This window comes from Salvelinus sp. IW2-2015, linkage group LG4q.1:29 (assembly GCF_002910315.2).
Source record: "Salvelinus sp. IW2-2015 linkage group LG4q.1:29, ASM291031v2, whole genome shotgun sequence".
In the NCBI taxonomy this organism is placed as follows: Eukaryota; Metazoa; Chordata; class Actinopteri; order Salmoniformes; family Salmonidae; genus Salvelinus; species Salvelinus sp. IW2-2015.
In genome coordinates, this window is record NC_036842.1 from 54536243 (window position 1) to 54560844 (window position 24602).

At 43.1% G+C, this 24602-nt stretch overlaps 1 protein-coding gene across 1 annotated transcript in view; it reads left to right on the forward strand.

The window, feature by feature from the left end:
• Positions 1–24602, forward strand: part of LOC111962168 (metabotropic glutamate receptor 8-like) — a 246947-nt gene that overhangs the window by 167170 nt on the left and 55175 nt on the right. The window contains exons 4-6 of the mRNA XM_023985041.2: positions 3405–3540; positions 4849–5003; positions 5187–5324. Coding sequence (XP_023840809.2) covers positions 3405–3540; positions 4849–5003; positions 5187–5324 — 429 coding nt within the window. The remainder of the gene's footprint in view (positions 1–3404; positions 3541–4848; positions 5004–5186; positions 5325–24602) is intronic.

Below are 24602 nucleotides of genomic sequence, written 5' to 3' on the forward strand. Positions count from 1 at the left end.
AAGGCACAGTCAACTTAGTTTATGTAAACTTCTGACCCACTGGAATTGTGATACAGTGAATTATAAGTGAAATAATCTGTCTGTAAACAATTGTTGGAAAAATTACTTGTGTCATGCACAAAGTAGATGTCCTAACCGACTTGCCAAAACTATAGTTTGTTAACAAGACATTTGTGAAGTGGTTGAAAAACTAGTTTTATTGACTCCAACCTAAGTGTATGTTAACTTCCGACTTCAGCTGTACATCGTGTAACTACTATAATGTCAATAGGTTTCATGGTTTTATTGTCACTTGACAAAGTGAAAACGGGAGGTTTTCTGATGATATGTTTTTGTAGTGGTGTTATTAGCAGTCTCAGCACAACACCTTTTCACTTTAACATATAATACTGCCTGAATTAATTTGATCCCAGTGAAAAACAACACACCAGTGTTCTTTCTTGAGGAATTATCTACAAGCAACATTTAAATAGTATTGTTACATGAAGGAATGTCAATTTCATACCACCAGAATAATAATGTTCCCTGTAGTGCTGCAAACCCCTTTACCCCTAATGAGCAACAACAGTGTGGAAATTGCTTGATTTTCCAACCTTTATCAAAATTATACAATACCGTAACTTGGGTATGGCGTGCCGTATTCCATACAGAACAGACTTGTTAGCTGAACACAGGATATTAACACATGAAATCCCTGCCTGGCTTGATATTGTCACCTCCCCCCTATAATTTGATATTCCACATCAAGTCCYAACTGGCTGCAATGAGTCCTGATTGCTGCAGTGCCTGGGTACTGCGATATCCCCTGATAGCCACTGCTACTAGCCGAGCTCGGCAGCCTTCGTTAATATTTTATAAGGATAGGTAGCTTACAAAGGGAACACATTACACTGTGAGCATCAGGCTGTCCTTAACCACAGTGCCAGTATACTACTACTCCTATATTTTCATGCCATCATTAGAGGCAACCACCTATATGCCCCCTCGCCGTGTGGTTTTCACAAGGCCGTAATAGGTGATGTAAATAATGAATGACCAATTATTTAATACAAATTGTAATCAATTTTTTAAATATTAATCAGGCAAAGACCTTTCCCCAGTTTGCAGCGCTGAGCGATGCACGATCATGTAGTGGTTTAATTACTATGTAGTGACATGGGGAATCTGTCCATTCATTAGATAACAATGAATCAAATTGGGAATTGGACTAGATTTCTGATTTATTGGGTGTTCACACACAGATGCTACTCCCACCCTGCAAGATAGATACTTGAAGACATTGACATAATACATGCATGAATACAGGGTACAGATAAAATGGAAATATGATATACACAGCACTTGAACTGGATTTGATGGAGATCTACTCTGAGCACTCTAACTGGGGAGTCCTATGGTATTTCAACTTGAAGGGCTATATAGTGGAAATGGCAACATAGCAGAACAGATTTGGTGAGAGGTTTCATAAATCCATGGTGTAAGGCTGCTGATTTTATTTTTTGCATTTTTTATTTTACCTTTATTTATACAGGTTTCTCTCATTGAGATAACATCTCTTTTCCAAGAGAGACCTGGTCCAATAGCAGCAGGGGGAACAACGTTTCAGACAAAACAACTAACATACACCAACACAACATTAAACAAAACTATAAACACACATACAGTACAACAATTACATATTACGTTAACAACACGAAAGTCTTGACTAAAAACAGCTGTCCTAAAGACAATTACACTCTTCTAGGATATGTACATCGATCAAGTGTTTAAACTCCACCAACGAAACTAGATCATCAAATTTTAAAATGTTCAGGAGAGAATTCCAGGACCACGGAGCTAAGTAACTAAAACTATTTCTACTATTTCAATGTGCCCTCTGCATGGCGTGGTGGCAGGTGGCTGAGGGTGGAAGGTCACAGCAAGTCACGAAACAGCTAGCTCTAAACCTTGTTCACTGTACCCTCCGAGACAACATTTAGTCATACATTTAACTAAACTTTCAGAAGTGTTTACTAGATTATGTCGCATTCATTTTGAAGTTTTATCAGCGATTTCCTTCAGACAATATCCCATCATGGCGCCCCTCAGAGATGTGACGCACGCGAACATCCCCCAAACTCCCTTAATTACACCCAACAATGATATAGATGACAACAACTAAGCATAACAATTTGGAAGTTGGGAACACCAGGGGAAGCAGATTGGCCATTACCCTTAGAAAGGTATCAATTTAGGGTTAATAACTCGTTGTGTTTGGGACAGTAATGTGGCGAGATGGCTCCCTGATGGAGCTGGAAGAGACACAAAGAGATGGAACTGTTGCAGACAGACTGTAACGAGAGATTGGATTTCAAGGGGAGATCATCGCTTAAGTCAGAGCAGAGAGCCTAATGATATAATAGAGAAGTCTGAAAAATATGGAAGGTTATTATGGACACAATTAAAGATGGAGGACTTCTCCTGTTGATGCACCGACGCGGTTTATCAAGTGCTGTTTATTTATATTCCCTGTGATGGATTCGTCACATCTGGCAGAGGTTTTTGAGTGCAAACAAATCAAGCTAAGCACATAAGTCGATAATACAGTCTGTCAGGCGCCACCTGATGTTTTTTAAACACCTAAAACCAAGTGATACAATTTGATATAATCTGAAATGTAATGCAGTTCTCACACTCAAGAGTGGATGTAGGGACTGGATGGATGGAAGGATTTCTCTGGCTCCCTCATCTGTATGCTGCTACTGTCCACATGAATGAATCAGATAGTGATGGTCTGTTTCTCTCTCCCACTCTCTCTCTCCCTCCCTTCCTCCATCTCTCTCTATACCTGTTCTCTCTGCCATGACCCTTCACTGTCTTTCCCTGTCTATTTTCTTTCCTCTCCATTTTATTCTTATCCACTCTGTCCTCTCTCCTCCTCAAATCCATCCCTCATCTCTCCTTCATCTTCACTTTCTCTTTCATTTCCTCTCACCCGCTACTTGCTGTCTCATTCCCACCTTCTTCTCTTATCTACCTCACCTCTCTCTCTTATCCACTCTTTTTGGCTCTCTGTCTTGCTCTCCTCAACACATTCCCATCTCCACATCTTCACTCCTATCTCTCTCTTGCTCCTACGTATCTCCACCCCTCCATTCTTCTCTTTCACACATCTCCCTCCTCACTACCTCTCTTGCAACCCCTCCACTTCTCTTTCTTTCCAACCCTCTATCTCCCCCCTCTCTCTTTCTCACCATCTTTCCCTCTCTACGCCTACAACCCCTTCTCCCACCCCCTCCCTCCATACCTCTACTGCTCTCTCTTTTACCCCTCCCCGTCCACCATTCCACTTCCTTCTCTCCTTCATCCCTTCCCTTTGTCCATCCCTCCTCTCTCTCTTCCCCTCCCTCCTCCTCTCCCCACAGGTGGTGTGTGCATTGCCCAGTCTCTGAAGATCCCCAGGGAGCCCAAGCCGGGGGAGTTTGACAAGCTCATTCTGCGATTGCTTGAGACCTCCAACGCCCGAGCCGTCATCATGTTTGCCAATGAGGACGACATTAGGTGTGTGTCTCTGTCTCACACACACACACACACACGTCCTCCTTCAGTCAGTGCACTCTAGTCGCCATCGAGTTAAAAACAGTGTTTATCCTCCATCCGTTAATCCACAAACCCTTCACTGTGGATTGAGATAACGATGTTCCGATTAACTCCGGGACACTATAGGTAAGACAGCCTGTCTATGCGGTGGAGTGCATTGTATTACAGTTCCTTTCAGCACATAAAGAACTCTGGTTATCTCGCCTTGATCTGAATAAGATTGAATTAAGCGGCAATGATCATCTGCACATTTTAATATTAGAACTTGAATGAAAGCTCTCTCAACCGAATACCTGCAACTCGAGAGAGGGGGAGAAAAACGACATTTCTAATGCTCCTCAACCGAAAGCTCAGCACCTGAGGGTAATAACTAAACTCAGTTTTCCAAACTCCTGAGGACTGGTGTAGAGCCACACATCTTTCCTAAAATGGTTATATTAGACCGGATCTCCCTGAGGTTGAACTGAGGAGGAGTTGAGAAGGTCTGGTGAGGGTGGCTTTGCAGGAATCAAAACTGTAATATGGTTTCCTTCCACATTTACCAATTTCTTTAAATAGCTATATGGAAGCCATCAGGTTAGCAGAGCTTAGATGGATCATTGGAGATATTGGATATGTATCTCAGATTGGACAATGACAGTTGAATATCTTTCTCTCTCTCTTTATAATTGCATATTTATTTTATTCAACCCTTATTTTGATTGAGAACACATTTTCATTTACTGCAATGACCTGGGGAATAGTTATAGGGGAGAGGAGGAGGGATGAAATATCCAATTGGAAGCTGGGGACAATTAGGTGGCCATGATGGTACGGTACTAGTGCCAGATTGGGAATTTAGCCAGGACAACAGGGTTAACACCCCTACTCTTACGCTAAGTGGCATGGGATCTTTTAGTGACCACAGAGAGTCAGGACACACGTTTAATTCTCATCAAAAAGACGGTACCCTACACAGGGAAATATCCCCAATCACTGCCCTGGGGAATTGGGATCTTTTTTTAGACGAGAGGAAAGAGTGCCTCCTACTGGCTCTCCACACCACTTCCAGCAGCATCTGGTCTCCCATCCAGGACCGACCCTACTTAGCATCAGTGGCAAGCCRGTGGTGGGATGCAGGGTGGTATGCTGTTGGATGATGTTGCGGTTGGGGTCGAATATATACAGGAAGTGAATCGGAATTAAGTGAATTGAAATTCAGTGAAACGAAATTCAGTGAATCGAAATTCAGTGAATCGGAATGTAACAACTTTTGTTTTCTTCTCACAGGCGTATCCTGGACGCGGCTAAACGCAACAACCAGACTGGTCACTTCCTTTGGGTTGGCTCAGACAGCTGGGGGTCCAAGATCTCCCCTGTGGTCCAGCAGGAGAAAGTGGCAGAGGGGGCCATCACCATCCTCCCCAAGAGAGCCTCCGTGGACGGTGAGAGAACAGGAGACACTGAGCCTTGTTGACCCTACTCAGCAAACAATGGGAAATAATGCATGTGTTTGAAGCACTGTGAGATATACAACACTTTTGTGTTATAGAATGTGGCTTCAGGCTGAAATAAGTTTATTTTGTCTCTGTTTTTATTCCTCTATTCAATTTTCATCCTTATCTCAGCCTTCGACCGTTACTTCCGGAGTCGCTCCCTCTCCAACAACAGGAGGAACGTGTGGTTCGCGGAATTCTGGGAAGAAAACTTTGCGTGCAAGTTAGGGATGCATGGCAAGCGACCTGGGAGCCCCAAGAAATGCACAGGTACAGCATGTTCTTTCTTAAGCACTGAGGGAAGAGCATTATCTGGGGACGAGGAAGAACCCTCCGGCAGAGGTCTGTGCGTTCCCTCAGTGCAAACCTGACTGTTTAAACAGTGCACTGCAGAGATAGGCAGTGAACAACAGAGAGACAATAGTCTGTTGCTGGCGTGTATCTTCATCCCAATGCTATACAGACCCTAACCATGATAGTCTGGACTATCTCACACCCCAGCCAATCAATGCCATGCTTTTGGTAGCCAAGAGGTGATGGATGGATGGCATAGGAGGTTGGTGGTACCTTAATTGGGAAGGACGGGCTCATGGTAATGGGAAGAGCGGAATAGGTGGAATGGTATCAAACACATCAAACACATGGTTTCCATGTGTTTGATGCCATTCCATAAGCTCTGTTCCAGCCATCATTATAACTTAGAACTCCAGTTATAGCACTGTAATTTCATTCCACCGGAATTTCACTTTCAATATCTCTGGGAATATGTAGGGGAACGGGTTTGCTCTAGCTCGAAATGGGAAACATCCGTATGTAGCACTCTTCGAATGTACAGTAACTCTCTGAGGCACAAACAACCATTTTGCAGAGACATGCTGTATGTCTGAAGATTTGGATGCATGTGTTTGTGTTGAAGACCTCTGGAGACAAAGGCATCAGATCCACACATTCTGTGTAAATGTGTCTCTTTGAGTGTGTGTGTGCAGGGAAAATGTATGTACGTACATTGTGTTTGAATTCATTATATTTTTACAATAACATTTTTATTCATAAAAAAATGCAGGATGTGAGTGTATTAATGTGGCTGTGTTTGAGCTTTTTTTCGCCCCCAAAACTCTGTTTGTGTCTGGGGATATGCAGAGGCAGACGGCTGTCCGTTGCCCATATCCCAGACGACACTTATTGTTCTGACACGGTGACTTGAAGTAATGAGAATAATTATGGAGCTGTTGTCGCCGTGCTCTCTCTCTCACTCGCCCCCCCCGCCTCTAGGCTCCTTATCTGCAATAGGATGCACACAACGCTGCAGTGCTGATAGATTCGTCTGTTAACAACACGGCCAGATCGCCTGATTATTATCATTTTTTTTTAAAAGTCAGTAGGGAAGGCATCAAATCACGACGGCGTGACAAGAAAGGCAGTGCATTCTGTCATTAACGAAGCGGATGCGCCATGATCCAGCGAAAGCAAGTGGCACATACTAACTATTGTGTGCAGAAAATTATAAAAAGGTCTTGCACTTAAGCCGACTGAGGGAGACAGCCAGATCAGCCCGAGGGTGTTCCAAAATGAATTCCACATCACTAAGCTTAGCATATACAACGCTTGTCTACTGAGAGTTGCATTGTGCTGACGACAATGTCCCCACTGTGTGGGCGGCCAAAAAATGTAATCCTTGATGATTTTGAGGAGTTTTTCTGGAACACAGGCACTTTGGGACAAATCCTTTGGCGCCATGGCAGACACACCAAACAGGATTTGGTAAACGCACGGTAAGAGTAGCCAGGCAGCAACAGGACCGAGGGGAGAAGAAAAAAGAAACACCAATCTCAGCTTTCCAAAAATACCCCCATGTTCGTATCTCCCTCCATTATAAAGCTCATGTAATTTTGCCTGAGCAAGGYAGACGGTTTGAAATCTGTTTGCCCCTGTCAAAAGCACTCCGGGCTTTTTCACTCTATTCTTTCCCTGGTGTGGGAGCGAGGGGAGCAGCTTGAGTAAATTTTATTAGCAACTCGAGATTGAGTTTTAGTGCCGTGAGGAGAGGAGCTGCATGGGCATCTTTTATCTGGAGCTGTCGCTGTCTGCAGAGTAATCATGCAACAAGACACACGGCTGAATCAGCACCACCTCTGATCATTGTCCATATGTGTGCTTGTGCGTGTGTGTGTGTGTGTGTGTGTGTGTGCTTATTTTTTTGTTTGTGGCCATTGCAATATCACACAATATCCCCATCCTTCTCGTAAACCTATAAAGAAAAGGAAAAGTGCTGACATGCTAAAGAATGCATTTTGTGTTTAGAACCAGGTGTTTGGTGCAGACATACAGTACCAGTCAAAAGATACCAAGAGTGTGCAAAGCTGCCATCAAGGCAAAGGGTGGCTACTTTGAAGAATCTCACATTTTAAATATATTTAGATTTTATAACGACACAAGGCAWGACCCTGATGCAGACACAGGRGGCAGATGGTTCGAGTCTCTGATATTTATTGAACAACGAGGGGCAGGCAAGAGGCAGGTCAAAGACAGGCAAGAGTTCATAACCAGGTCAGAGTCCAAACAGTACAGGGCGGCAGGCAGGCTTGAGGTCAGGCCTAGGCAGAATGGTCAGGCAGGCGGGGTCAGTGTCAGGGCAGGCAAAAGGTCAGAACCGGGAGGACTAGAAAAGAGAGACTAGGAAAAACAGGAGCTTGGAAAAACGCTGGTTGACTTGGCAAGACAGGACGAACTGGCAACAGACAAACAGAGAACACAGGTATAAATACACTGAGGGTAATGGGGGAAGATGGGTGACACCTGGAGGGGGGTGAAGACAATCACAAGGACAGGTGAAACAGATCAGGGTGTGACAGATTTTCTTTAATACTTTTTTGGTTACTACATGATTCCATATGTGTTATTTCATAGTTTTGATGTCTTCACTATTATTCTACAATGTAGAAAATAGTAAAAATAAAGAAAAGCCCTGGATTGAGTAGGTGTGTCCAAACATTTGACTGGTACTGTTTATGAACATTTGCATGTGTACTGACAGTATGTGTGTGTATGTGTATCTGTCGATGCAAGCAAATGTGTGTACAGACATGTGTGTCATCACATAGACGGAGTAAACAGGAAACCGTGAAATGGATGCACCTTCGTTGGCATACAGTAAGTGCTCTCAGACATTAACATCAGATACTGTATCCTGTGAAATGTCAATGATGTTTGATTTAGCGTTGCGTCACAGCTATGCTCTCTTCTCTCATTACATCCTWTGTGAGGCTAAGGTTTAGTCATACTGCAGTGCAAAGTGCCATTATACAATCACAGATGTATCCACTTGCTTCTCATGTAGTTCTTACCCTGCAGTGTTTCCTCTTCACTATTAAGTTGGGCAACCCGCCTGGCCGCCACCCACTTCCAGCCTCAATTGCCCACCAGGAAACACAGGCTTGTCCAGATACCCCAAGGCAGAATGTTCAGTCACAAACACACACTCAACATCACTGGTGGAACAGCTCTATAGTTTCTCCTACCTTGAAGCCACAAATACAGAACTGAAGCCATAGAAGTCATGGTACAAAAGCTGTTCTCCACTGAGAAATGGAAAGAGTCATAGGATCAACAGACATTTATGCACCAAGTAGTGGCACACGATCCACTGCAATGTGATATAATGCAGAACTAGTGGGTCACTTCAACAACTAAAATAAATTGTTTGGTTCTTTGAAAGTGTGTCTGTTTGTCAAGTAGGTCAGGCGTGTTAAGTGCTCTGTTAAATTATAATTGCTCTGCGTCGCAAACTCCTCATTTATTTCTCTGTTACTCAGTTTTTCAGTATCTTGCGGTGATGATAACATTGAATACTATGTGAGCACTTATCTTTAGTAGTGGAGGAGAGGGAATCAAAAGGAACTCAATATCGAAAGGGATATACTTCAGCTCTATGGTGCAAATGTTCTCTGGTTTTGACACGTCATATATTAAATGGAGGTTTTCACGCAATTAAATAGCTGTCACTTCATATTACAAACTGTCATTTTTTGTTATTTCTTGACAGAACTCCGGGGCCAACATCAATCTCATCCTCATCTATGTTAAAGCCAAAATGGCAGTGAATTCTATACAGTGATAACGATTTCCAATGAACCCTYACTGTATTGCCTGTGTTCCTTATTCTTTCTAGTGTTTTGTTACATTGTATGTCTTCAGGCTATGTGGGCATTTTGGTCCATAAATCACAGTAAATAAGGGGTAAACACCCTTTTGTGGTCCTATTGATTTCCATGTATTAGTCTGAAAGAGAGAGTGAGAGAGGGGGGTGGGTAGAGAGAGAGGGGAGAGAAAGAGAGAGGGGGGGAAGAGACAGAGAGAGAGTCACTTGAGGGAAAATTAGAACATGCTCTATGGCTTTGTGGGGGTGGTCTTGAAGGGCCTTGATCATTGACGGTAATTAATCAGGATAATTAAATATCTTTATTGACACAATGGCCTAAGGTCAGAGGGCACGGTGTCTACATTCCATCATGCTGTCCGTGTGCCGCTGGTGATATTGTCAGCATTCGTCTCTGGTGTTGAGCTGTAGACATGTTCACAGGCTGTACAGTAGCTCTAAGCACCTAATTTCCCATAATTWWWWAAAAACATTTGTTTAACTAGGCAAGTCAGTTAAGAACAAATTCTTATTTTCAATGATGGCCTAGGAACAGTGGGTTAACTGCCTTGTTCAGGGGCAGAACAGATTTTTACCTTGTCAGCTCAGTGATTCGATCTTGCAACCTTTCGGTTACTAGTCCAACGCTCTAACCACTAGGCTACTTGCCACCCCCGAATGAGTTTGTCCATTGTTTTTTAAAGCAATACAATAACTTAATTATGCCCTCCTACCACTCATCCAAGCATGAAATCCATGCAATGACTGCAGATAGTTTTTTCCCCCTCCCCTTTGTTCCTAYTGTTAATGTCATCTTATTTTCCCCGGTATAGTAATGTGATTTCAATAGAACTAAGCACATAGGCACTTAGTCAAAATGAACAATTGAATAAAAAAATAACTAGTGTTTCAATTAAATATTGGTATACCTACTACAGTCACATCCAAAATTGTKAAAAGATTAGCAAAAAAAGACTATATAAAATAAATACAAATACTGAGCTAAGCTCCAACATTTTTTWAAATTGTTTTATTATACTAATTTTGTTTAACAAGTAAATCATTTTTGTTACTTTGTGCACCCTCCCTTGCAAGGATAACGGCACTAAACCTTTTTTTAAATAATGTTTTATGAGATTGGAGAACACATTGGGAAGTCTCTTGTCACTGTCATTAAAGTTTTTTCTCTCACAACCTTTCCAAAGAGCCTATTGGCATGCAAGTGGCGTCARTCTTGGTGAACCAAAGATTCAACCAATTTCTGTAATTCTCCAACTGTGGCCCTTTGCCTCCAGAATCATCTTCCTCACTGTGCGTGGGGACAAGTTACGCATGTGACCTCTACCAGGCAAGTTTACCACTGTTCCAGTGGTTTTCAACTTCGTAATTATTGAGCTAATAGTGGTATATTTAGTTGTTTCGCTATTGTTTTGTACATGGTCAAAACCATTTGTCTTTTTCCGTTTGAGAGTTTTTTGCCTTTCCCCATGGTGATGGATGACAAATGGATTTTGCATGCATGATGCTTCATTTTAGTGGTGCCAATCATTTAGACACATATCTTTTTGAGAGAAAAAAATWCTACCTTTTAAACAAAATATCTTCCTGTGCGTCATGATCTTGGAAATGAGCGGACCAAGGCGCAGCGTGAGTATAGTTCCACATATTTATTTAAGTGAAACGAACAAAACAAAATAACAAAACTTACAAAGACTGTGATGATGTAGTGCCAAAGCACACTAACAAACAATCAATATCCCACAAATGCAGGTGGGGGAAAAGCCTACCTAAATATGATCCCCAATTAGAGGCAACGATTACCAGCTGCCTCTAATTGGGAACCACACAAACCACCAACCTAGAAATCTAAACACTAGATAACCCCCCCAGCCCTGACCATAGAGAGCCCTCGGTTCTCTATGGTCAGGGCGTGACACTGTGAGCGATTTGTTAGTATAAAATATAATTTCAATTTTTGTCTTGCATACAATATAGCTCAGTATTTTTATAATTTTTTTGATAAAGGGTTACACACAGTAACACAGCAATGCGATGGAGTATTTCCCCTTGTTTTTGTCCACAGCTTGTTTTTGTCCACAGCTCACATATTTCAATTTCGCTTTCCTATTATGCTTTCCTATTTCCTACACACTTGTCCACAGATGCCCTGAGCTTTCAATGTTTACGGCACAATCACTTCATGCCTCCAGTTATGACTTTCTGATGTGTACTACTCATAGCGTATTCTAACCTTGAACAATGGCAGTAAGAATAGAAAACTAAGCCGGAACAAGTTTGGTACGATTGCAGCTTTAACCAACAATGTGGATCAGAATCAATGCATACTGCCCTGAGACAAAGAAAGCAGGTGGATGTCAATTGGACTTAATTATAAATATTTTATTACAGATTTCTGCTTTGATGCACTACCTCAGCCAAGCAAAGTAACCAATGTGTATCCTCTTTCGAAAAAGGTTGCTACTGTTCTCTTCCCCTTTTTAAATTTTATTTAACCAGGCAAGTCAGTTAAGAACAAATTATTATTTACAATTGACGGCCTACCCCATACAAACCCAGATGACACTGGGTCAATTGTGCACTGTCCTATGGGACTCCCAATCATGGCCAGTTGTGATACAGCCTGGTATTGAACCCGGGTCTGTAATGACGCCTCAGACCTTAGACCGCTGTGCGACTCGGGAGCCCCCTTCAAGCATGCAAAGATACAAAATACTGAACAAATTCCCTGAAAGAGGTTGGAGTCACATGAAAGCTTACTCTTGGCAGACATTTTGTCCTGCCCATTTGATGCCACATGTTTGCACTCGTGTGCTTGATTCCAAACATATCCAGATCAAACGCAATCTTGACAAAAGCCCAGTCTGTCGCCGTTTCCCTCCATTTTTGTCTACTGGTTCTCTTCCCTCTAATGACTTGGCTTCTTGATTTGAAAGCAGAGTGACAGTCAGGGGAGAAGTCGCCTTCTATTGGAGGTTGGAGATGGAAGCTAAGTGCACAGCGCTCAGGAACATTTTGGAAAGTAGACTTTTGATTAGGGATTTTCTTCAAAGAGTCTTATAGGGTAATATGTTACATCTTCCGCCAGACATCTTCCCAAGCTTGTTATAGTATCAAAGGCCTGCTCTTGACATTCCCCTTTGAAAGTAATGGCGAAGCTGAAGTGTATTGATGCGAAGGGTTTCTAACACCAGCCAATCTCTTAGGAGAGATAGTGTGGGTCGGACAGTATATAGGTCTGACTTACTGTACAGTCGTGGCCAAAAGTTTTGAGAATCACGCAAATATTAATTTTCACAAAGTCTGCTGCCTCAGTTTGTATGATGGCAATTTGCATATACTCCAGAATGTTATGAAGAGTGATCAGATGAATTGCAATTAATTGTAAATTCCCTCTTTGCTATGCAAATGAACTGAATCTCAAAAAAACATTTCCACTGCAATTCTGCCCTGCCACAAAAGGACCAGCTGACATCATGTCAGAGATTCTCTCGTTAACACCGGTGTGAGTGTTGACGAGGACAAGGCTGAAGATCATTCTGTCATGCTGATTGAGTTCGAATAACAGACTGGAAGCTTCAAAAGGAGGGTGGTGCTTGGAATCATTGTTTTTCCTCTGTCAACCATGGTTACTTGCAAGGAAACACGTGCCGTCATCATTGCTTTGCACAAAAGGGCTTGACAGGTAAGTATTTTGCTGCCAGTAAGATTGCACCTAAATCAACCATTTATCGGATCATTATGAACTTCAAGGAGAGCGGTTCAATTGTTGTGAAGAAGGCTTCAGGGCGCCCAAGAAAGTCCAGCAAGCACCAGGACCGTCTCCTAAAGTTGATTCAGCTGCAGGATCGGGGCACAACCCGTACAGAGCTTGCTCAGGAATGGCAGCAAGTAGGTGTGAGTGCATCTGCACGCACAGTGAGGCGAAGACTTTTGGAGGATTGCCTGGTGTCAAGAAGGGCAGCAAAGAAGCCACTTCTCTCCAGGATAAACATCAGGGACAGACTGATATTCTGCAAAAGGCACAGGGATTGGACTGCTGAGGACTGGGGTAAAGTCATTTTCTCTGATGAATCCCCTTTCCGATTGTTTGGGGCATCCGGAAAAAACCTTGTCCGGAGAAGACAAGGTGAGCGCTACCATCAGTCCTGTGTCATGCCAACAGTAAAGCATCCTGAGACCATTCATGTGTGGGGTTGCTTCTCAGCCAAGGGAGTGAGCTCACTCACAATTTTGCCTAAGAACACAGCCATGAATAAAGAATGGTACCAACACATCCTCCGAGAGCAACTTCTCCCAACCATCCGGGAACAGTTCGGTGACGAACAATGCCTTTTCCAGCATGATGGCGCACCTTGCCATAAGGCAAAAATTATAACTAAGTGGCTCGGGGAACAAAACATAGATATTTTGGGTCCATGGCCAGGAAACTCCTCAGACCTTAATCACATTGAGAACTTGTGATCAATTCTCAAGAGGCGGGTGGACAAACAAAACCCCATAAATTCTGACAAACTCCAAGCATTGATTATGCAAGAATGGGCTGCCATCAGTGAGGATGTGGCCCAGAAGTTAATTGACAGCATGCCAGGGTGGATTGCAGAGGTCTTGAAAAAGAAGGGTCAACACTGCAAATATTAACTCTTTGCATCAACTTCATGTAATTGTCAATAAAAGCCTTTGACACTTATGAAATGCTTGTAATTATACTTCAGTATTCCATAGTAACATCTGACAAAAATATCTAAAGACTCTGAAGCAGCAAACTTTGTGAAAATTAATATTTGTGTCATTCTCAAAACTTTTGGCCACGACTGTATACTGGCCATTAACATTCTACCTGTAGATTTTCAGCCCAACACTAATCTAGTGCACCTGATTCTAATAATTAGCTGCTTGATAAACTGAATCGGATTAGTTATACCTGAGGTTGGAGTAAAAACCTACAGGAGAGTAGTTCTCCAGAAACAGGGTTGGAGAGCACTGGTCTACATTTACTGGATTAGACAGGACAATAGGGCTTTGAAGGCTTTGGAATTAATAGCCTTACATTTATATGTTTTATAGGCCTAGTATAGGCACTCAGTAAAGTCAGACGGTTGTAGGAAATAGATCTCAACATCTTGGACAGAATACAGTCATAAAAACAATGAACCCAGATAAGAGCGAAAAATAAGTGGAACAGGTAGTCTGAGGACTTTTAATAGCGGCCAGAAGTGTCCTGCCAGTATCCTGCCAAATTCATTAGGGCTACTTCCTCCTTGCCAAGAAACAGGAGATCTGACAAGGATATGCAAATACCATGCCTGATTTGTATATCTCGTTAATTGCTAACATATACATTTTCTATGTAGAAAAAAATACAAAAACACACATCAACTCCCACCTCCCTTCACGGCATTCGTAGGAGGCTGCTGTAATTCAAATAGAGACATGTGCATGGCAACAAAATACGCTGGGCCAGTGTGTAATTGCACATTTGCTAGTTTAAAAGCTTTCTAAATATTAAATATCTTAATGAGCAAAACAGAAAGTCATTAGCAGAGCCCCTGTGAATGGAATTATATACAGTGCTTTATTAAAGTATTCAGACCGCTTGACTTTTTCCACGTTTTGTTATTAAGTTACAGCCTTATTCTAAAATGGATTACATAAAACCATTTCCTCAGCAATCTATACACAATACCCTATAATGACGAAGCAAAAACAGGTTTTTAGACATTTTTGCAAAGTTATAAAAAAACTAAAACAGAATACCTTATTTACATAGGTTTTCAGGCCCTTTGCTATGAGACTTGAAATTGAGCTCAGGTGCATCCTGTTTCCATTGATCATTATTGATTAATGGAAACAGAGCAGTCGAGGGAGGAAGTGCCTTGGTCAGGGAGGTGAACAAGAACCCGATGGTCACTCTGACAGAGCTCCAGAGTTCCTCTTTGGAGATGTGAGAAACTTCCAGGAGGACAACCATCTCTGTAGCTCTCCACCAATCAGGCCTTTATGGTAGAGTGGCCAAACGGAAGCCAATCCTCAGTAAAAGGCACATGACAGCTCGCTTGGAGTTTGCAAAAAGGCACCTAGACTCTGCCAAGTGTCATGTCTGGAGGAAACCTGGCACCATCCCTACGGTGAAGCATGTAGGTGGCAGCATCATGCTGTGGGGATGTTTTTCAGTGGCAGGGACTGGGAGACTAATCAGGATCGAGGGAAAGATAAACGGAGCAAAGTACAGAGAGATATTTGATGAAAACCTGTTTCAGAACACTATGGACCTCAGACTGGGGCGAAGGTTCACCTTCCAACGGGACAACGACCCTAAGCACACAGCCAAGACAACGTAGGAGTGTCTCTGAATGTCCTTGAGTGGCCCATCCAAAGCCCAGACTTGAAGCTGATCTAACATGTCTGAAGAGACCTACAAATAGCTGTGCAGCAATGCTCTCCATCCAACCTGACAGAGCTTGAGAGGATCTGCAGAGAAGAATGGGAGAAATTCCCCAAATACAGGTGTGCCAAGCTTGTAGCGTCATACCCAAGAAGACTCAAGGCTGTAATCGCTGCCAAAGGTGCTTCAACAAAGTACTGAGTAAAGGGTCTGAATACTTACGTAAATGTTATATTTCAGTTCATTTGCAAAAATGTTTAGAAAACAGTTTTTCTTTGTCATTATAGGGTTTTGTGCGTAGATTGATGAAGAAAAAAACAATGTATTCCATTTTAGAATAAGTCTAACATAACAAAATTTGGAAAAGGTCAAGAGGTCTGAATTCTTTCCGAATGCACTGTATCTAACGAAGCTTTGATTGCACTGATCATGTCAATATCATACTTTCAAAATCTTAGCTAGCAAGCTAGACAGGTGGTCATCTTCATGAATCAAGTCGATAATCTACTGGCAAATTATTTTCAATGATGATGAGAAATTATACATAAAACGTATCGGTGACATAAACATTACACAACAAGTTGGAAAACGTAATATAACAATGAGTGGTTTGGAAGGAATCAATGGCTAACTGCAAGCTTTGCAAAGCAATCACTAGCCTGCTATTCAGTGGAGTGGGTGTGTGGTCCTAGTCTGGGTTTAAGGGTCTCTTTTCCAATCTTAAATGGATAAACATTCACATGCAACACCATGGGCCAGAAAAGGTTGAATACATTGGCGATGCTGTCAATCCAGCATGACTTTTGCCATGTTCAAAACAACTGGAAACTCGGAACTGGGAAATCTCAAGCTTCAGTGAGTTCAAGACAACTGGGAACTCAGAAAAAACGAGCTCCAACTGGTAAAATACGTAATCCAACTCGGAATTCTAAGTCGGGAACTCGGGCCTCTTTCTAGAGCTCCGACCTGAAGATCACTTTCCGACCTGATTCAACCTGTTTTTTTTTCAGTTCTCAGTTGTCTTGAAAGTACCAAAAATCCAGAGAATGCCCGACTTTGATGACAAAGTTTGGTGACAAAATTTGCCCACGATGGACCGCCGCGCCACCTTCCTGTTCAAGTGAGCACAGCAGAACAAGGTGACTCCAAAAAATGTATTGTATGCTACTGCATAAATTATGTAATATGCCAGGGAGATATTTATACTGTAGCTAAGAAAGTAAGCTGTTAGTACCCCATGTGCCTCACCTTAATAATGTGGTCCATTTCCCCCTTATAATTTAGCCTACTGTTCTGACTCGTGGTGCATATGTAGCCTACAGCCTGTTTTAGAGAAATGTAATCATTGAATATTGTAAGAGCGTTCATTGTCTGCTTAAATACCCCCTCTATTTATCCTACGGCTCTGACTTTGTGTACATAGCGAATACTGTAAGAATGGCCCATGTTCTTAATTCTGTTGCTGTCCGTCCTAGCTCGCTGATTAATGTCTTATTCAACATTTTGGATTGTCTCTTATCCTCTTGTTGTTCCATTATGTATAGTTTGTACATCTCAATTGTTGTAGAAACCACATTTGTTAAAGCAAATCAGCCATATCAGCTGTTTTTAAAGGCAGTAAATTAAGTTGAATTTACTGTTTCACTGCAAGACAAGGCTCTGCTGAAAGCAATGTTTACCGGTAACAAGGATTCATTCCATGGTGCTGAAAATAAAGCTCTTCTGTTGGGACAGCTTTGTGTAGGCCTTAACAGTTTGTGGGTACCAATTGTCACTGTTATAGTGCAATTAATGTATTGTTTAGTGTTGTGTTGTGTAGTGGCTTTTCTGGCATGCATCCCACATTGTTTTGGGTTTGCCCCACCAAGATTTACATGCTAAAATTGCCTCTTGAGGTCACAAAAGCTCGGAGAACGGGACCGCCAAGTGGTGAAGCACGTAGCGCGTAAAAATCATCTGTCCTTGGTTGCAACACTCACTACCAAGTTCCAAACGGCCTCTGAAAGCAACGCCAGCACAAGAACTATTCGTCGGGAGCTTCATGAAATGGGTTTCCATTGTCGAGCAGCTGCACACAAGCCTAACATCACCATGCGCAATGCCAAGCGTCGGCTGGAGAGGTGTAAAGCTCTCCACCATTGGACTCTGGAGCAGTACAAACGCGTTCTCTGGAGTGATGAATCACGCTTCACCATCTGGTAGTCCGACTGATTAATCTGTTTTTTGTGGATGTCAGGAGAACGCTACCTGCCCAATGCCTAGTGCCAACTGTACAGTTTGGTAGAGGAGGAATAATGGTCTGGGGCTGTTTTTCATGGTTCGGGCTAGGCCCCTTAGTTCCAGTGAAGGGAAATCTTAATGCTACAGCATACAATGATGTTCAGGACCAGTGGTCACCAACCGTTTCTGAGTCAAGATCACTTTCGCAGTCAAAAAGCAAGCTGAGATCTACTGCTCAGATTTGTTTTTTACTTTAACCTCACACAAACAGTTTTGTAGGAATGAAGTTTGGGCAGTAGGCCTAATATATTATCACAGCATATTGGCTATATGATTGGCCTGCCAATATTGTTAATGAGACCATTTATATTTCAAAACTCGAGCTTTGATAACAAAATAGATCAGTTGGTTTAGCACTTGTGGAGCACGAATTGAAATAATTAGCATTTTTATTTTACTGGACTGATGGTACCTGCACCTGATGGTCAAAGAGGTCAAATCACGACATCAGTGATCTTCAGGTCGAAAAGTTGGAGCTCTAGAAAGATGCCCAAGTTTCCGACTTGGAATTCCGAGTTGGATGACCGTTGAAAACATTTTTTTCCCCAACCGTCACTCACGGTCCCTGCTCACTCCTTCCTTTCCTCCGGTGAGACTGACCAGAGAGAGAGGACACGTCTTCCACCTTATGGTGAAACTCAAGTCGAATCACATCTGCCACATGCACAAATTAATGTTGTTCCTATGACCAGAGAAAGTTAAATATTCCTTAATATTAAAATCAACACGATGAGCTGCTAATAATAATAAAATGCAGGGCTATCGATACTTGGCTACTCATTCATTGCAGCCCGAGTGGAAGTACGGAGAAGTGTGTTTTGTTATAGTGTTGAATAAAACAGTGACAGTGCTGAATGTAAACTTAAACATGAACTCACTCATAAAAACAGCAGCTCTTTGCTGTATTCATTGACAGTCTCTCTGTGGTCATGGTTTTGGTTACTAAATCTTACGTAGGCTAGTAGCCTATTAAACTTGGCTGTGGCCAGGGTCATGGAAACTCTGTAGCCACGGTTATTTGAGCTATCCGATTGGGCAGCGCAGTAGGTGCACTCGATTCAGTCACAGATTTGCTGGTCTGCGGAGTTTGTCTCACGGGAACACTTTGCTTACCCGGTGTGCAGGACTTTAGAATCAAGTGCACCTACCGGCAAGCCTTTAACGTTCGTTGGCTTTTCTACAGAAATATTTGGTGATCGACTAGGAATGCCTTGAAGATTGCGATTGAACGGTTGGCGACCACTGTTCTAGACGATTCTGTGCTTCCAACTTTGTGGCAACAGTTTGGGGAAGACCCTTTCCTGTTTCAGCATGACAATGCACAATGCACAAAGCGAGGTCCATACAGAAATGCTTTGTCGAGATCGGTGTGAAACCCCAACAACCCCAACAAAAACCTTTGGGATGAATTGGAACGCCGAATGCAAGTCAGGCCTAATTGCCCAACATCAGTGCCCGACCTCACTAATGCTCATGGCAGAATAGAAGCAAGTCTCCCAGCAATGTTCCAACATCTAGTGGAAATCCTTCCCAGAAGAGTGGTGGCTTTTATAGCAGCAAAACTGACTGCAAGACCAACTCTATATCCCATGATTTTGGAATTTGATGTTCAATGAGCAGGTGTCGACATACTTTTGGTCATGTAGTTTACTTTTGAGTTGAGTTCAATGCATACTATTGAAGCATATTTCTGAAGGCTAGATGGATTGAAGGAGACATATTTAACCTGTAATGTCAGTACCTACTCAATCCATTCAATTTTGTCTGCTTAGTTTTTCTGTGTATTCTATAAAAAATTTAAATCTTGCAAAACAATGCTAGACCTAGAAGCATGTTATTATTATTGCTACGTTGATAGAATCGGACACATTTTTTACGTTAGTAAATAACAATGGGGAGTATAACAATAAGCTATTAATGTAAATATATTCAGGCTTGTCAGAGACTTATATGCGCTGAAATTAGTGCTGTTGATTTATTTTCGACTTATCTCATCACACAAGACTATCTCTGTAAATAGTTTTTCATTTATCAAATGTTTTTATCTAATTGAACCCCAAGGCATGTGTAACGCTCTAGGTGTCGGGGTGTGTGTGGAATCAGACGCAGGAACAGCAGAGCTTCAATACGTTGAGTTTAATTCCCAACCCGTAAACCAAAAATGTCCAAACCGGACTACTGGGTGTCAAATAAACACCTGTCTTCAAACATGAAGACAAAACCATTACACAAACACGAACCACTCCCGAAATCCAAAGAAACAGACGAACAATCCCGCACAAAGAAGCAGACAGGCTGGCTGACTAATAAAGCCACCCTGATTGCCAATTCCCTCAAACCAGGTGATACACATAAACACATAAGGAGGGGGAGGAAAAAGAGTCAGTAGCAGCTAGTAGGCCGGTGACGACGACCGCCGAGCGCCACCCGAACGGGAAGGAGAGCCTGCCTCGGTTGAAGTCGTGACAGCATGATAGAAAATGGAAAACAGAAACTAGTCTGTCATGTACAGAGGTAATACATTTTCCCTGGTAAGTGATGTTTAATTGAAATCCCAGGACCCGTGATTAAGTTGTCTGTCAAATGTATAGAGCCTCAACGTGGAGAGTCATAATACTCATTAAACCTAGCGTTCAAACAGGGAAATGGTTCCAATCGGTTTTCCACCATTCATTTTTTCCATAGGGGATTTTAGAAACACTTAAAATAAGGGCTATGTTTTGTGTAGCCTTACATTGGCGTGACATTTTTATAACCATTTTAATCTCTCTTGAACAAGGTGACTTTAATAAATATATTCAGCTCTATATACTCACAGATTCAAAAATGCTAATTAGCATCGAAGTAGACATCATGCAAAACTACAAATCCCTGCAACATCCAGCACGTCTTCTCTAGCTAACACCTTTGCTAACAGTTATTGTGTCAACTTGCACTTGTCAAACATCTCATTCCAAAATCATGGGCATTAATATGGAGTTGATCCCCCTTTGGTGATATAACAGCCTCCACTCTTTTGGGAAGGCTTTCCACTAGATGTTAGAACATTGCTGCAGGAACTTGCTTCCATTCAGCCATTAGTGTGGTCGGGCACTGATGTTGGGCGATTAGTCCTGGTTCACAGTCTATGTTCCAATTCATCCCAAAGGTTTTCGATGGGGTTGAGGTCAGGGCTCTGTACAGGCCAGTTAAGTTCTTCCACACCGATCTCGGCAAACCATTTCCATATGGACCTCGCTTTGTGCACAGGTCATGCTGAACCAGGAAAGGGCCTCCCTCAAACTGTTACCACAAAGTTGGAAGCAAAGTATAGTCTAGAAGGTCATTGTATACTGTAGCGTTAAGATTTTCCTTCACTGGAACTAAGGGGCCTAGCCCGAACCATGAAAAACAGCCCCAGACCATTATTGCTCCTCCACCAAACGCTGCAGTTGGCATTATGCATTTGGGCATGTAGCAATCACCTGGCATCCGCCAAACACAGATTTGTCTGTCGGACTGCCAGATGGTGAAGCATGATTCATTGCTACAGAGCATGCGTTTTTCCAGTGTTCCAGAGTCCAATGGCGGTGAGCTTTACACCACTCCAGCCGACGCTTGGCATTGCGCATGTTGATGTTAGACTTGTGTGCAGCTGCTCGACCATTGAAACCAATTTCATGAAGCTCCCGACGACCAGTTATTGTGCTGATGTTGCTTCCAGAGGCAGTTTGGAACTCGGTAGTGAGTGTGGCAACCGAGGACAGATGGATTTTACGCTCTACGCACTTCGACACTCGGCAGTCCCATTCTCGGAGCTTGTGTGGCCTACCACTTCGTGGCTGAGCCATTGTTGTTCTTAGATGTTTCCACTTCATAATAACAGCGCTTACAGTTCACTGGGGCAGCTCTAGCAGGGGAGAAATTTGATGAACTGAATTGTTGGAAGGATGACATGATTAGGCCGTCATTGTAAAATAAGAATTTGTTCTTAAGTCATTGTAAAATAAGAATTTGTTCTTAACTGACTTGCCTAGTTAAATAAACTGAATAAAATGCCGGTGCCACGTTGAATGTCACTGAACTCTTCAGTAAGGCCATTCTACTACCAATGTTTGTCTATGGAGATTGAATGGCTCTGGGCTTGATTTTATACACTTGTCAGTAACGGGTGTGGCTTAAATAGCCGAATCCACTAATTTGAAGGTGTGTATATATACAGAGTGTACAAAACATGAGGAACCCCTGTGCTTTACATGACATAGACTGACCAGGTGAAAGCTACGAACTTCCGGCGCCGAAAAGAGATGGCCGCCTCGCTTCGCGTTCCTTGGAAAATATGCAGTATATTGTTTTTTTATGTGTTATTTCTTACATCGGTACCCCAGGTAATCTTAGGTTTCATTACATACAGTCGGGAGGAAAACTACTGAATTATACGAATTCAACGTCAACTAATCATCGTTCTACCATGGAATATTGACCTTCCGAAACGAGTCCAGTGTTTTGCCCTTCCACCCAAGTACAAGGATTGAACTCAGCCGGCGACCCTGTAGAGACCGTTAAAAGGGGCAACGAGGGCGGTCTCGTGGTTCAGTTTTGCTTCGGAGACGGGCACTATCTTGCGCTCCACTCCTCTTAGCACTTACTGCTCCCAGTCGTTTCCCCTATTTTTTTTAATGTTTTGGTGTCCAAGTCTCTTGACATAAGTTGATGAAATTCCGAGCACTGGGTGCTTTCCAGAGAGCTGCAGGATTGCACGTCTCTGTGTCACTGGACACATCCTGGTCTAATCAAGAAGACGCTAACGGGACGTCGGTGCAGCCAGCTGGTTTCTTAAATGGCCTGCGCCGACAGAAACAAACATAATTTTTTGGTTAAGAAGCAGGGGCGGGGGGGTAATGCCTTATGATTACGAGATCTTTTTGGTGTGTCATCAAACAACACACGGAACTCAAGTCATTCTGTTTCACTGATTAGAACTCCTCACGAATTCAAATTCGACCGCATTTCTACCAAGGGAATTCTCTTCAAGGTCATAATCAACAAGCGTATATATTCACCCCCAAGCAGACACATCGAATGGCCCTGAACGAACTTTATCTGACTCTTTGTCAAACTTGGAAAACCACACACCCTGAGGCTGCATTTCCATCGTAGGCTGGGTTTAACACTAATCTAAAACAAACTCCTAAATTCTATTCAGCATATCGATTTGTGCTTACCAGGGCTGGAAACCTAGATCATTGTTATACTATATTCCCGCGACGCATATTCAGGCCCTCCCCCGCCCCCCTTTCGGAAAAGCTTGACCACGACTCCAGGTTTGTTGATTCCAGCCCTTACACACAGAAACTAACAACAAGCTCCGCCGCTCAGGTCTGCTTCAACGTTTGGCCCACAATCTGAATCCACGCTTCCAAGACTGTTCGATCACGCGGATTGGAATTTTGTTCCGCATTGCGTCCAACAACAATATTGACGAATATGCTGAATCGGTGAGCGAGTTCATTAGGGAAGTGCATTGACGATGTCCCGTCCCACAGCACGTTAAAACATTCCCAAACCGGAAACCGTGGATTGACCAGCAATATCGCGCTGAAACTGAAGCGGCGAACATGCTTTTAACCAGAGGCGAAGGTGCCGGAGCATGACCGATACAAACAGTGTAGTCTATTCTCTCCGCAAGGCAATCCAAACAGGCTAAGGCCCAGTACAAGACAAAAATCGAGTCGCAATTCAACAGCTCAGACACAATGAGGCTATGTGGCGGTCTAAGTCAATCACGATTACAAAAAAACCAGGGCCCCGTCAGCGGACAGATGTCTTGCTCCAGACAGGCTAAACAACTTTTTGCCGCTTTGAGGACAATACAGTGCCACTGACACGGCCGCCCCCTACCAAAACCTGCGGGCTCTCCTTCACTGCAGCGAGGTGAGTAAAACATTTTAATACGTGTTAACCCTCGCAAGGCTGCAGGCCCAACGGCATTCCCAGCCGGCGTACCTCAGAGCATTGCGCAGGACCAGGCTGGCTGGTCTGTGTTTACGAGGGACATATTCAATCATCCTCTATCCCAGTCTGCTGTATTCCACATGCTTCGAAGAGGGCCACCATTGTTCCTGTTTCCCAGAAAGCTAAGGATAACTGAGCTAACGACTACCGCCCCGTGCACTCATTCCAGTCATCATGAAGTGCTTTGAAGCACTATGTCAAGGACCATTCACCTCCACCTACGGGCACCTAGACCCACTCCATTTGCTTACCGACCCATAGGTCCACAGAACGACGCCAATTCGCAACCACACGTTGCACACTGCCCTAACCATTCTGGACAAGAGGAATACCCATGTGGAGAATGCTGTTCATGCGGATTACAGCTCAGCATTTTAACACCATTAGTACCCTCCAAAACTCGTCATCAAGCTGAGACCTGGGTCTCGACCCGCCCTGTGCAACTGGTCCTGGAACTTCCTGACGGCCGCCCCCAGGTGAGTGAGGGTAGGTAAGCAACATCTCCACCCGCTGATCCTCAACCACTGGGGGCCCACAAGGGCTGCGTTCTGAGCCCTCCCTGTACTCCCTGTTCACCCACAGACTGCGTGGCATGCACGCCTCCAAACTCAATCATTACAAGTTTCGCGGACGACAGCTACAGTGGTAGGCTGATTTACCAACACGACAGAGCGGCCACTACTAGCAGGAGGTTGAGTGCCCTCGGAGTTGTGGTGTCAGAAATAACCTCACACTC